A 13,775-nucleotide genomic window follows, 5' to 3' on the forward strand; every position below is an offset into this window, starting at 1 on the left:
TCCCTGTGGCTGGACACCAAGACAGGTTGGACCATCTGGGCCACAAGGCGGGCCTGAGGCGAGCTGCTGCCTGACTCCTCGCTCCCACTTTTTCTCTTCTTGTTTTGGTTCTACGGGGGGCTAACCAGAAAGGGAACTGGCCCGAGGGACCCGCGGAGCAGGCACGATGGGGTCCCAGGGTGCCTGAGGTGTGAGCAGAAGGCAGGCAGGCTGCAGCAGCAGAGCCAAGCCGCGAGAGGGACAGTGGGTTCCAGGCCTGACTGCCAAACACCCTGGCCCCCAAGAGTCCCCAGAGCAGGGAGCTGGCTCTGCAGCGCCACCTGGTGACAGGCGGGGAGCCGTGGCTGGAAGGTGACCCCGGGCCCCAAAAGAAGCTGCACACCAACCACTGGCCCTCCGTCACAGCTGTTTTATTTCCAGTACATTCCTGACCTGGTGACCCTCCACGGTCCGGCGGGAAAGAGCTGGGAGGGAGGAAAGTCAGCCTGCACTTCCACCCACCCCTAAAGTTATCTCTGGCGAGGGTGACCTTTCGCCAGGGGAAAGCACGCAGAGGGCCCTGGAAAAGAGGCGGCCAAGGCCCCGTGCCAGGGCAGGCAGGCGACACAGCTGTGGCGCAGAGTCCCTCTGGCTGACCCAGGCCCCTCTCCCCTGCACAGCATGCCTTCCGTCCCTGCCAGGCTGGGATCTAGACTCAGCGCCCCAGCAGCCCCAGCATCTCCTGAGGATCCAGCAGCTTCTCCCGGGGCTTCCCAGCACCCTTGCCCCGGGATACTTCCTCGGCATCCAGCTTCTCCCAGTCCGAGAAAGAGACAGGCCGGACCCCTGAGGCACAGGGAAGAGAAGTCACTGCCTCCACCTCCTCCTCCAGCCCCACCTCCAGCCCAGAGCACCCTTCCCAAGCAGCGGAAAGGCCCAGGGCTGCCCACCACACCTCCCAAGAGCTCACATGGGGCCCAGACCTCGGCTGCTGAGCAGGGCCTCGATGGCTGCATAGCCAGGCCTGGGACCCGGTGGCAGCAGCCCAGCCTTCAGGTCCTGCAACAGCATCTGGCCGGTGAGGAAGCTGTCAGTCATGGTGGTGGCGATGACGCCTGTGGGCCCCCGCTTCACCCAGCCACTGCAGTAGAGGCCTGGCAGGGGATAACAAAGGGTCAGGAAAGGACAGGTAGCTGGATACTTCTGGCAAGTCTAAGCCCCCAGGGCACACACCTGTGCATACACACGCGTGCACACCCCAAGCATACCCGCGCTGGCCTGCGGCCTTGGACTCTTCTCAACCTGTTCATATCACACCACCCCTTCCATCTCAATCTCCCTGTCGACGAGGAGCTCCCTGAGGGTAGGAGATGGGTCTTGGCCCGCCTCCAGTCTTAGCAGGCCCTTCTAAATACTAGCAGAATGGGGCGCCTGGGTGCCTCAGTCGGTTGAGCGTCTGACTTCAGCTCAGGTCATGATCTCGCAGTTCGTGGGTTCAAGCCCCACGTTGGGCTCTGTGCTGACAGCTCGGAGCCTGGACCCTGCTTCAGGTTCTGTGTCTCCCTCTCTCTCTGCCCCTCCCCCGCTTATGCTCTCTCTCCATCAAAAATAAATAAATGTAAAACAAATTAAAACAAAAATGCTAGCAGAATGAATGAATGGGTATTTAATCAGACTGGAGGCTCCTTTAGGACAGGGGCTGTGGTTTCCTCTCTAGTCCCAGCACCGAGCACAGGGGCCTAGCCCAAAGCACACCTCAGTCAAGTGACCGACTAGATCACCAGGCATATGTGGGCATGTCGGCTAGACTGAGAACCTCCCTCCTAGCTAGAGCCAGGAGGAGGGTGGCTGGGTCCCAGGACAGCATCCCGGAACAGCGTCCTGGCTCAGAGCGGTTTCTTAGTGCATGTCACTGGCCGAATGAATGAATGAACGGCCCCAGGTGACGCCAGCCTCTCCATCCCCCACCATGATTTCGTGCCCAGATTTCAGCATCCTCTCACCTGGCACATCTACAACCCGGCCTTCCATATTGGGGATGACCCCAAGCTTGGGGTCAAAGGGCACACTGGGGTCGATGGGACGGCTCTTATACCCAACGCTGCTCAGCACCAGCCCACAAGGGAGGTCTTCCGTGTCTCCAGTGGGCACTGCCCGGGCAGCCTCACCGACACCCTGTTGAGGAGAGCGTGGGCAACACCGGGCTGGGGTGGGGAGACTTGAGAAGACGGGTATCTTTGAGTAACATGAGACTTGCCTCCAGTCTGGTGACTGCCAGGCGAATGCCTGCCGCCCGTCGCCCGTCTGGTGATGGCAGCACCTGCTGGGGGCTTCGGAGAAAGCGGAGGCCCCAGGCGCGGGAGGCCGGTGCCTGGCGGGCAGCGTCCTCTGTCCCTGGCTTCTCCGTGGCTGTTCGAAGCAGCAGTTCTGTGAGCCTCTTCCTCGGGCGGGGGACCTCTGTCAGCAATGAGAACATCTCAGGCCTGGCCCTGGGTTACAGCCCTTGCCCCCAGTGCTCTCCCCCGAGCCCTGTCTGACCTAGACCATCCCCTCCCTAGAGAGCTGGGGGGCCAGGTCAGGGCCCCTCACCCTTGATTCTGTCCCGAAGGCCCAAGAAATCCGCAGGATCCAAAATGGGCCGGGTTCCTGGTAACTGAATCATCTCCCGAAGCTCCTTGGGGATGGGAGGTGGGGGAGGAGTTCAGGCCCAGAGCACTGTCCACTCTGGAGCCCACCCCAGAGACCAGACCGCAGGGGAGACACCCCACCCGCCACCACAGAAGGCACTAGGCCCCAGGGCCCTGCCGGGCTCCCCCTCTTCCACCGTAGGCAGGAGCCATTCTCGGGGGCTCAGTCCTGCCACACCTCCCAAGGGCAGACCATCTGTTTGGGACCCTGACCCCTCTCCCGCTGGCCCCGGCACCTTAATGGTGAAGGCTACTTGCAGGGGTCCGCGTCGGCCCACTATCCACACCGTCTTCACCCGACTCTGCCTCAGTACCCCCAGGGCAGCCTCTGTGATGTCCGTTTTCTGGCACAAAAGGAGGGCTTAAAGTCATCGGGCACTGACCAGGCAAGGGGCCTTTTCATTGGCTGTTTCCCTACCCTCAGTGGGGAGCAGCTCCGCAGCCTGAAACGGCACCACTGCCCCACCTGGTGGCCAGATGGAGCACTGCCTCCAATTCTGCAAACGGCTCCAACCAGTAGCCAGCCAGGCTCCTTCCTGCTCTTTCGTTCAACAAGTGTCCACTCAGTGTTTTGCTTGGGCCAGGCACTAGGCAAGGGGCATGGGGGTGGGGTGTCAGTGGTAAGCAAAAGAGACACGGTGCTGGCCCTCACAGAGCTTCTGATTTGGTAAGAGAGAGTGACACTTACCAAATGTTCACTAATAAGTATAAAATTGTCATGGCGGTAACGTGCCTTGAAACAGAAGTAGACAAGTCTATGAGAGGGTATTATAGGGAAACAGACCTATTAAGGCAGTACTGGAGGGCTTCCTGGAGGAAGGGACAGCTGAGCCAAGAACTAAAAGATGAACACAGGTTAACTGGCAGGGGGAGTGATGTACACACTGAATAGGTGTTTGTTTGTTTGTTTGTTTGTTTGTTTGTTTGTTTTTTAGGGCCCACGTAGCTAGAGTGCAGAAAGCAAAGCGGAAACAGTATGAGGCAAAGCTCACGGGCTGCCTTTCGGAAGGCTTCTGCCTGGCACCATAGGGAAACAGAGGCACTGAGCTCAGTTTGGAGGATGAGGCCTGAACCCTGCAGGCAGTGGCACCCTCTCCTCAGTGTGTCCCCAGCCTCCCCACACCCCCCCCCACCCCGCCTCCAGCCCCTGACCTACCCACTCACCTCCAGGTGCTCAGGTGGGGTCAGCAGGATCCGGGCCACATCCAGAGCCACATTCCCTTGCCCCAGAATCACGGCTGTGTCACAGCTCAGGTCTGGTGCCAGCTAGTAGGGAGAGGTCCGGGTAGGGCTCCCCTAGCTTTGGCCCCGGTCAGTCTCATCTCAGCTCATGCCCAATCCCCAGTCGAGCCCCCAGGCTTCCCTACGCTCAGAAAGTCCACCCCACCTGAGCCTCAGAGGAAGCCCCTCCTCTCCTACCCAGCCCCGCCTTCTCCCAGAGGCCTTCCCTGGCTGACCTCCCCCCTCAGGCAGCCTGATGCTTCACATCTCATCTCACTGGGGACCTCCCAGTTTTGGACAGCGGCTCCCTCACCCCCCAGCTGCGGCACCCAAGAGCTGGCTGAGGGGTGGGGAGGAAGAAGTAGCAGGAGTGCTCCCCAAACTCACCTCCCGGTTCTCAGGAAGCCCGTTGTACCAGCCCACAAAGGCCCGGGCCGAGAACACCCCAGGCAGCTCCTCACCAGGAATTTCCAGGGCCCGATGGTCCTCTGCCCCATAGCTCTGAGGAAAGACCCAGAGTGCTTGGCACCAGCTAAGGGGCCAGGCAGACCCTGGTAGCCCTCCTCCCAGCTCCCCTGCCCAGTGGCTTGGGCCTCACCCCTACCACCTTCCATCCCTCGGCCAGCGGCCGCCCTGCCCCAATCCCCTGCCCACCCTGCCCCCCACCCGTGGGCACTCACCAGCACCACAGCGTGGTAGGCCGCCCGGAGCTCCGGCACAGCCACGTCCCTGCCCACCACCACATTGCCACGGAAGGCACATCGGGCCGAGCGAGCCGTCTGGGTAAAGGTGTTGATGACATTCTGCAACAGGCCCCAGAGGGGAAGGGGTTAGGAGCCGGGCACTTCAGGAACCATGCCTGAGCCACCCTCGCCTCACAATGTCCCCAGGCGGGAACCCGTGTGACATAGAGCACCCGGGGTCATTCCATGCAGCCAGGGAGCCCCCTTTCCCTCCTCACCTTAACCCGTCTCCAAACCCCCTCCTCGGGCCCAGAGAGACCCACCTTCACCTCGGGGTGGTCGGGCGCCACGCCAAAGCGCACCAGGCCGAAGGGCACAAGCTGCTTCTCGTAGATGTCCACGTGGGCCTGGGGGTGGTGCTGGGGAGAGGGCGACAGTCGGTGGGGCTGAGGGAGAGGCTGGGCCCTAAGGCTCCTCCCATCCCCGATGGGGCAGGAGAGCCCAGCTCAGCGGGGGGCGGACACAAGGTGAAAGAGGGGCCCCCAACTCCCCAGCAGCCTGGAGACCCGGACAAGAGGACTGGGGCAGCATGGTGGCACGGGCAGCCGAGGTCAGCCCTCGGGACTGCCAGCCCATCACGAGGGGAGGAAGGAGGCAGCTCTCCCGCCACTGGAGTTGCGGCCGGGGAGCTTCATCACCCACTTGGCTCAGGCATGACACGCAGCCCTGCCTTTGAACCCTCCCATACTTCTAGAAATGCTCAGCCAGTCTGATGAGCTGAGAACTACGCTTTGAACTTGAGAGCCGCCTTAGCTCTAGCCTCCACAATCATCCTGTTGGAAAAGGGGTCCACAAGACATGGGAGGGAGGGATGTGGAAGGGAGAAGGAGATCGAAGTGGCTCACTCTCGGTCTTAGAAAAAACGAGCTCACTTATACGGTGGTCCCACGTGGCCTGCCCTCTGGAGCACCTACAGGGGCCACGGGGAAAGCAAAGGGTTGCGGTTGGGCAGACAAGTCGGGTCTGGCTCTGCCACCGACCAGTCACACGGCCCTGGCCAGTCCTGAGATCTGCCTGGGTGTCAGATTCTTCCTCTGCAAACTGGGACAGATAACAGCCCCCTCTCGGGGGTGTTGGGAAGCATCCAGGTCAGGACCGTGAGAGATGCTGGGCCACAGCGGGTTTGGAGTCAAGAGGTTGGGGCTCCCACGGATGACACTGCCCTGCCTTGGGGCACCCCCATCCGAGGCTCTTGCTGTGATGCTCCCGATTCAATGGGACTCCAGCCAAATGAGCTCCTGCCTGCCAGTCGCCCTCACCCCTACAAAGGCTCACACTCACCTCCTCACCTTTGTCCAAATCCCCTCTTGCCCTCCACCCACTGCCTGTGCCCAAGTCCAGGCTCCCCACCACCCACCTGTCCGAACGTGCCGGGGGAGTTATTTCTGGAGAACTGTAAGGCCCCGGGAAAGTGAATGGTGTAATTGCTGAAACGTCAGCGATGTTCGGGTCTCAAGGCTGTCGAGTGCGATAGCACTATGAGAACAGAGCCCCGTGATCGCCCAGGAGCCAGTTAGGGAACAGACCCACTGTAATTGCTTAACAGTCCTTGATACCGCACGGCTTCCCTGCATGCTTTCACGTAAACACCAGATGTGTGTTTGGTCTATGTCTGGAGGCTCCTCGTGTCTTCCTCCCACGCTTTAACATTCTTGCGTGTTTCTACCTGGCGAACATGAAATAGAGACCACGTGCCGTTTGCTGCTGCTGCTGCTGCTGTTTCGCTGGCAGAGGTCAGCCCTGCACGTCCGCTCGGTCTAAGTGTCTGAGGACTTTGTCTACAGTGTGTGGCTACATGTGCCTCCTACTGTCCCCATCCAGGCCAGCCACAGGCAGTGCCCGAACCACCTCCCTCACGCCCCACTGATGCTGTCTCCACTCCGCAGGGACCAACCCCAGCCCCTCCGCGGTCTGGCTCTGTCCCACAGCGAAGTTTCTTAACTTCTCCTACAACAGAACAGCTCTTCTGGGTGATGCTTGTGATCAAATGAGCGAGACCCGAAGCCCTTAGCCCCGCAGTTGACCCCTGTGAGCGTTCAATCAAAAAGCCACCCTTTGAGGAGCACCTGGGTGGCTCAGCCAGTTAAATGTCCGACTTTGGCTCAGGTCAGGATCTCACAGTTCTGTGGGTTCAAGCCCCGCGTCGGGCTCTGTGCTGAGAGTTCAAGAGCCTGGAGGCTGCTTTGATTCTGTGTCTCCTTCTCTCTCTCTGCCCCTCCTCCACTTGTGCTCTCCCTCTCTCTCTCAAAAATAAATGAATAAACATTAAGAAAAACAAAGCTGCCTTTTACCGTTACTGCTGCATGCAATCGCCTTGCCCACAAACCTGCCCTGCCTGCCCACCACCAAGGGACAGAGTGCAAACTGCTCAGCCTGGCAGTCCGTATCATGCACAACCTGGCTTTTCATCTTTCATCCTTCTTTCCTGCTATGGAGCCTTCCCTCCTGGTCACACCACCTCATGCAAGTCCAAGGCCAGCTCCCCAGTGCTAGACCTGCTGGTGTGTTTACTGAGATCTCTCATGGCCGACCTTGTCTTCAGAGAACTCTCTCTTCTCTAACTCAGCTCCCCCCTCCCCCTCTGGCTGTTCTTTCTCAGGCTTCTTCTCTTCTGCCCCTGCCCCCAATGAAAACATTCTCTGAGGTTCTTCCAATGTGGGACCCCTCCCCTCTCCCAGACACACATTCCCTGGGGAAGCTGCAGCCACTCCCTCCTGTGACCTCAGATTCCCATGGACCTGCTGCTGTTCCACTCTCTCCCCTGCCCGGACTGTCCCCTCCAAACCTGACCCCCTGGATGACACTGCAGACACCTCAAACCCATCCAGATGGAAGTCAACTCCCCATTCCCCCCAAACTCTCCCCTTCTGCTCCTCTGTTCCCTCCCATCCCATCCACCCAGAGCCCAAGCTAGAACCTGGGGCTCCTCCCCGGCTCCCCTCAACCTTGCCCAGTCGGTCAGTCATCCTCCCCTCCTGTGCCCGCTGCCACATCCGCAGCTCTCCATTGCTCTCCTGGCCACCTAGTCCTGCCTCCCCGCTCCGCTGTCTACCCTACAGGCAGAGAGACTTTCCTGTCCAAAATGGGCTGCTTGCCTAAAACTTTTCAGTGAAGTCAACCTACTTAGAGCAGTGGGCTTCTGAATCCCCTGGGGGGGGGGGGGGGAGTCTGTTTAAAATTGTTGATTACTGGGGCACCTGGGTGGCTCAGTTGGTTAAGCAACTGACTTCTGCTTAGGATGTGGTCTCACAGCTCATGGGTTCGAGCCCCACATCAGGCTCTGTGCTGGCAGCTCAGAGCCTGGAGCCTGCTTCGAATTCTGTGTCTCCCTCTCTTTCTCTGCAACTTCCCCCACTTTTGCTGTCTCTCTTTCTCTCTCTCTCTCTCTCAAAAATAGATAAACATAAAAAAAGTTTTTTTTAATTAAATTGTTGATTCCTAGGCCCCAGCCCCAGTTTGATCAGGTGTGAGGTAGGCCCAGAAATGTGCATGGAAATACCTATCCCGTGGGACTGATGGAAGGAGGGGGAGGTGAGTGGACAGCACCATGAGAAACTGCCTGCCTGCAGGCCCGGCCGGAGCCTTCCGAGGCGCCCTGGCTCTGGGCTCATCAGCTCTCCACGCTTAACACACAAGCCTGCCTTCCCAAACTCACCTGTCCCCAAAGGGACACTCTCTCCACCCTCCGGGCCTTGCCCATGGGGCTCTCTGCACCTGGGCCTCTCTTGCCTGCCACCTACCCCTTGCCCACCTGGCAGCTCCTTCTGTCCTTCAGACAGCACTTTGGACACCTCCTCCTCCAGGCTGAGTTGGGTGCAGCTCTTTGTACACCACGCCCTCCACCCCCAGTTTCTTACACTATCAGAGGCTTAGAAACTGTAAACTCTCTTCCTCTCCACTCCACAACCCTCCTACATTAGACTGGTATGTCCTTGAGCGTAGGGCTCATGTCTGTCCTGCTCACACCTATGTTCCTACTGTTGAGTCTGTGCCTGGAACGTGTCAGTGTCCAATAAAGGACTATTGAGTGAACAGCCTAGCGTGGTACCTAAGAGCAGCTCTGACCCATAAATACGCAGAATAAGCTCATGGTTGCCAGAGAGGAGAGGGTGGAGGGATGGGTAAAATGGGTGAAGGGGAGTGGGAGGCATAGGTTTCCAGTTATCTAATGAATAAGTCATAGGGATGAAACGTACAGCACAGGCAACACAGTCAACGGTGCTGTGAAAGCCGGGCACGGTGACAGATGGTAGCTACCCTAGGGGGAAACATAACAGCGTAACATACACACTGGGTGGGGGAGAATCACTATGTTGAATGCCTGAAACTAATGCAGCATTGTGTATCAACTATGCTTCGATTAAAATACATTTGAGGGGTGGGGGGTGGGGGCGCAGGTGGCTCACCTCAAGAGTCAGGAAATCTGACTCTTGAATTCCACTCAGGTCATGATCTCACAGTTTGGCAGTTCAAGCCCCACATCGGGCTCCATGCTGACAGTGCAGAGCCTGCTTGGGATTCCGTCTCCCTCTCTCTCTGCCCCTCCCTCGCTTGTTCTCTCTCTCTCAAAAATAAATAAAAATGAACTTAAAAAAAATAAAAAATTGGGGCACCTGGGTGGCTCAGTCGGTTAAGCGTCAGACTTCGGCTCAGGTCATGATCTCGCGGTTTGTGAGTTCAAGCCCCGCGTCGGGCTCTGTGCTGATGGCTCAGAGCCTGGAGCCTGCTTCAGATTCTGTGCCTCTCCATCTCTCGGCCCCTCCCATGCTCATGCTCTGTGTCTCTCTGTCTCTCAATAATAAATAAATGTTAAAAAAAATTTTTTTAAATAAAAAATAAAAATAAATACAGGTTTTTAATTAAAAAAAAAAAAAAAAAAGAGCAGCCCTGCCATCTGCCTGCCTGCATTGAGAGCCTAGCACCTTCCCCGTCCGGGGGGACTCTGGGCAGTGTCACTCAGCCTCAGTGTCCTGACCTGTGAAGTGAGAGTCAGGACACCTGCTTCAGAGGTTGTCATGGGGAGATGAGATGCTGTACGGTACCTGGCTTGGCTAAGTGCCACTGCCCCTGACATGTTGCACTGTGTTCCTGTCTGGGGAGCACACCCAGTAGCTTGGAACACCCAGTGGGCAAGGACTGGCTTGTAACTGGCTCTGTGTCCATCCCCCAGCACCTCTTAAAAGGAAAGCGTGTGCAAGGGTGCAGGTCAGAGCCCCTGCTCACACTGGGGGCACTGAGAAGCCTGCCTGGAAGGCCCAATTTTGCTCCCCAGATTTCAGGCTCAGCTAGCAAGTGCCCCTTACGCAAAACCCTCCCGGTCTCCCCTGACCCTGTGGGATCCCCGGTCTCCATCCCAGGGTCCAGGGCTGTTCTACCACAGGGCGGTTTGCCCATGCATGACCCCTCCACACGCAGCAGGTCCTCCCCAAAGCCCGTGGCCTCCTTCAATGAAGCTGAAATGCACCTTCTCCAGGAAACACTTTCTGACTGACTGCACCTCACTTAGCTCATGCTGTTCACATCACAGTAACTAGCTCTCTCCCCTGTGTTGCTTGGTCACTTTTCAGCAGGGTGTCCAACTCACGCTGGTCCTCCCCAAGACCGCCCCCCATTTAAAAAATTTTTTAATGTTTATTTTTGAGAGAGGGACAGAGTGTGAGTGGGGGAGGGGCAGAAAGAGAGAGGGAGACACAGAATCCAAAGCAGGCTCCAGGCTCTGAGCTGTCAGCACAGAGCCCGATGCGGGGCTCGAACCCACAAACCATGAGATCACGACCTGAGCCGAAGTTGGACGCTTAACCAACTGAGCTGCTCAGGTGCCCCAATCCCCCAGGTTTTAAAACTCCATGTCCTAGGCAAACTAGGAAGATTGGTCATCCTACCTTTTAAGTTTCTGCATGTATGTGTGTATAATAATATATTCATGCTTCCTCCTGTCTCTCCATAGACACCCCAAGTCCCTCCAAAGTAAGGCCACTGTCTCATGTCTTAGCCTAGGTCTCCATCCCTCCCCCCTCCCACCAATATCTGCCCAAGCCTCAAGGGTAACCAGCAGCCTTGGGGCCCTGCCCAGCAAGGCCAACACTGTAAGCCTTGAGACTCTGGCCTTGGGATAGGTGGAATGGGGGGGGGGGGGGTGGAGGGCAGCCTGAAAGAAAAACATAGCATGGGGAGGGCTGGAGCATGACGAAGCACCTATCAGAAAACTCTGAGAAGAGGGGGTAGCCTGAAGACATAGGACGTTGAGGACAGAGGAGAGAAAGAAAGAAGGGAAGATGAGGGGCAGGATACAGTTATCCTGTAGGTCTACACAATCCCTGACGGGTTTGGCCAAAGAGGCATCTCAGACCATCTGCCACTGACCGCTGCCTATGAGGCAAACACACTTCTCCCGTAGTTGAGGACCTAGACTGGGGAGCCCCAGATGGAGGTGACAAAGCATATAGGAAGTGTCCAGTCTAGATGGACTGGGAGACCCTTTCCCATCAGGGATCCAGGAGTGCTTTTAAAACTCACAGGGGTGGTACTTGCCCTCAGGATTGGAGCAGCAGGTGAATCATGGGAGAGGGAACCAGGAAGGCATGGCTTACCTTTAGAAGGTGTTGGGCGGTATAGAAACCAGCTGGGCCACTGCCCACCACACAGATCTGGGGGGGCTGCTCCTGGGTGGAGAACCACTGCTGGAAGCCTTTGTGGGAGGGAATGGGAAATGGGTGGGAGGTCAGATCAACACCCCCTCCCCACTTCCCAAACCAACAACAGTGTCAGAAGATGCAGCTTCCCAAGCTTCACCCCCAATTGCACTCTCCTCCTCTTTTTCCTCAAAGCCTTGGCGTTTGCAGGATCTCTTACTTCATCTGAACCTTCAAAGTCTGTGTCTTCATCCAGAGCCCTACGTTTCACCCATGAATGTATTATGCCTACTCAACACTCCCCATCACCCCTGAAGCTGCCGGCACAGCACTTCATTTTTCTTGCAAGGTTCCCCACCCAGCCAGCTAGAATACCACATCCTTCCAACCGGCTCCATATCCCAGTCTTGCTGGCGTGGACCCCCCCGCCATGCCCAACTGTGCCTCTTCTACCCACTCTCTCTCCACAGAATACTATATTGTCCATATAGACCCCTGTCATTCCTATAGACCCCTGTTTTACTTCGGACTTCCCTCTCGGCCCACAGACCTTCATAGAACCCTCATTCACCTCTTCTCACACCTGTGCACCTCACAGTCTCCCCTTCTCACTTCTGTGGACTAACATCTCACCGCACAGGCCCCCGCCTGCCCCCGTACACCACGCCAATCTCGTCCGCATGAGATGACCTCTCCGGTCTCGCCCCTGGTCCCCTCTCACCCCTCTCCAGCCCTGCCCCAGCTCCGCCGACCCCCACACTTGGCGCTCGCAGGCCTCCCCGCGCAGCCATCCGGCCCTACAGGTGCCCTGCTCCTACTCGGGGTGCTCCCGGGGAGAGGCGGCCGGGTCCGACGCCACGCCGACCAGTGCCACCAGCGCCAGCAACGCGGAGCCATGGCTGGAAAGACCAACCAGCCAGCGGACCCGACCCCGGAGATGGCCCCGCGCTCGGCGCTGGGGAATCCTCGCTGCTCTCGGGCTTCGGCCCCGCCCCTCCCTAGCCCCGCCCCCAAGTCCCGCCTCCCTCGCTTTGGGAGAGCGCAGTGTGGAGGCCACACTCCCCCCGCCCGAAAGAATCCCGCCCCAAAGGAGAAGTCCGCCCTCGGATCCACCCTCTATCGCTGAGGGCCCGCCCCCAGGACGTCCGAACTGTCGTGACTTAATAAATTTCTCCCCAACCTTTACCCTCCCTCCAATCGTCTAGATGCTAGGGTTGGAGGAGAGCGAATCGCCATCGCTGTTCCAATCCCGCCTGAAGGAGGGAGCCAATTAGGAAGGGGCTTACTTTACTTAGCCCCTCCCATTCAGAGACTCTCGTCGCTCTCTGATGACGCACGGGCCCTTCCCTTTTCAAAGCGAACCCTCCCTCCCTGCGTCTGGTTTCTTCCCAACCAATCACGAGTCGAGTTCCAAGGGCGCCTCCCTGTCCATTGCGTAATAACCACGGAGTCCGGAAGTCTGGAAAAAAAGGGCTTCTGCCGGAGCCTTCGGGGCTTTCTGGGCGTTCTACAGGCGTGACCCTGGCCAGATGCTGTCCAGGTCGGGCTAGGGAGCATTTTAAACTTTGGAGATCCAATCCCGTCTCACCCCCCCCCCTCCCCTTTACGTAGGTAAAGAAACGGGAGAAGCGGCCTCGGTTCTAAGGACAGGGCAGATCTCCCACCCTTGCCCAGCAGCACTGGAAGTAAGGGTGAGGCTGCTAAGGCACTGGCCTTGGGTGCAGAATTGAAGGGAGCGCCAAAAGCCCCAGTAATCAAGATAAGTAGTATTTTCATGCAACGTTTTGAAAGATCAAAATTAATGCCAAAAATCCACGGTGACCAAAATATGTATTTAAAAGACAGAATCCCTGGTCAAATCTGACCCAATAAACCTAATGCCAGCTTCAGCTTCCTTTTTCCCCAAGGTCCCTCTTTGTCAGACACTTCGTTGGAGAAGCCTTCCGTGATGCATCTTCTCCCGAGCTGGGTTAAGGTCCCTTCTTGCCCACCGCCCCCCCCCCCCACCCCGCCCTGCCCAAGACTCTACTTTAGCTCATCGTTACTTATTACACTGCCTTACTGTTTTTTAAATTGTCTTTTTTTATTGAAGTATAACAAACATAAAAGTGCGTCAATCATAAGTGTACTGTTTGATGAAACCACAAGATGTAACCATATAAGCACCATCCAGTTCAAGAAATAGGACATGTGCCTCTCCTTGTCACTTCCCCTCCTTCCTATTGAGAAGTGAATGACTGTTCTGCTTTTTAAAAAGTAATTGTATTTTGTGCCTGTCCCACTGGACCAGGAGGAGGCAAACTATGGCTTGCAGGCCAAATCCTGCCCAAGCTGATGGTTTTTACATTCTTAAATGGTTAAGAGAATTGCAAACAATATTTTGTGGCATGTGAAAATTACATAAAGTTCAAAAAAAGTTTTATTGGAACACAGTCATGCTCATTTCTTTATATATTCTCTGTGGCTGTTTTCACACTTTGATGGCACGAAGTGCTTTGAGTAGTTGTGACTGA

General features: G+C 57.0%; 1 protein-coding gene across 7 annotated transcripts; it reads right to left on the reverse strand.

Moving 5' to 3' along the window:
* Nucleotides 1–393: 393 nt before the first annotated feature.
* Nucleotides 394–12,276, reverse strand: FDXR (ferredoxin reductase). Of its 7 annotated transcripts, XM_027052608.2 has the most exons (13): nt 12,081–12,275; nt 11,384–11,502; nt 11,221–11,292; nt 4,894–4,989; nt 4,568–4,690; nt 4,275–4,388; nt 3,831–3,932; nt 2,903–3,010; nt 2,569–2,653; nt 2,237–2,436; nt 1,983–2,154; nt 963–1,133; nt 545–825 (listed from the first exon to the last, which is right to left on the reverse strand). In XM_027052608.2, the coding sequence occupies exons 1-13, from the start codon at nt 12,157–12,159 to the stop codon at nt 695–697; spliced, it is 1,572 nt and encodes a 523-aa protein (XP_026908409.1). In that variant the 5' UTR covers nt 12,160–12,275; the 3' UTR covers nt 545–694. The 7 variants fall into 7 exon arrangements, with proteins under 7 accessions (XP_026908403.2, XP_026908404.2, XP_026908407.1 ...); XM_027052602.2 differs by lacking the exon at nt 11,384–11,502 and having other exon boundaries at nt 394–825; nt 950–1,133; nt 11,221–11,318; nt 12,015–12,275; XM_027052603.2 differs by lacking the exon at nt 11,384–11,502 and having other exon boundaries at nt 394–825; nt 950–1,133; nt 11,221–11,318; nt 12,081–12,274.
* Between the last annotated feature and the right edge of the window lie 1,499 nt (nt 12,277–13,775).

Source organism: Acinonyx jubatus, chromosome E1 (genome assembly GCF_027475565.1).
Source record: "Acinonyx jubatus isolate Ajub_Pintada_27869175 chromosome E1, VMU_Ajub_asm_v1.0, whole genome shotgun sequence".
NCBI classification, from domain to species: Eukaryota; Metazoa; Chordata; class Mammalia; order Carnivora; family Felidae; genus Acinonyx; species Acinonyx jubatus.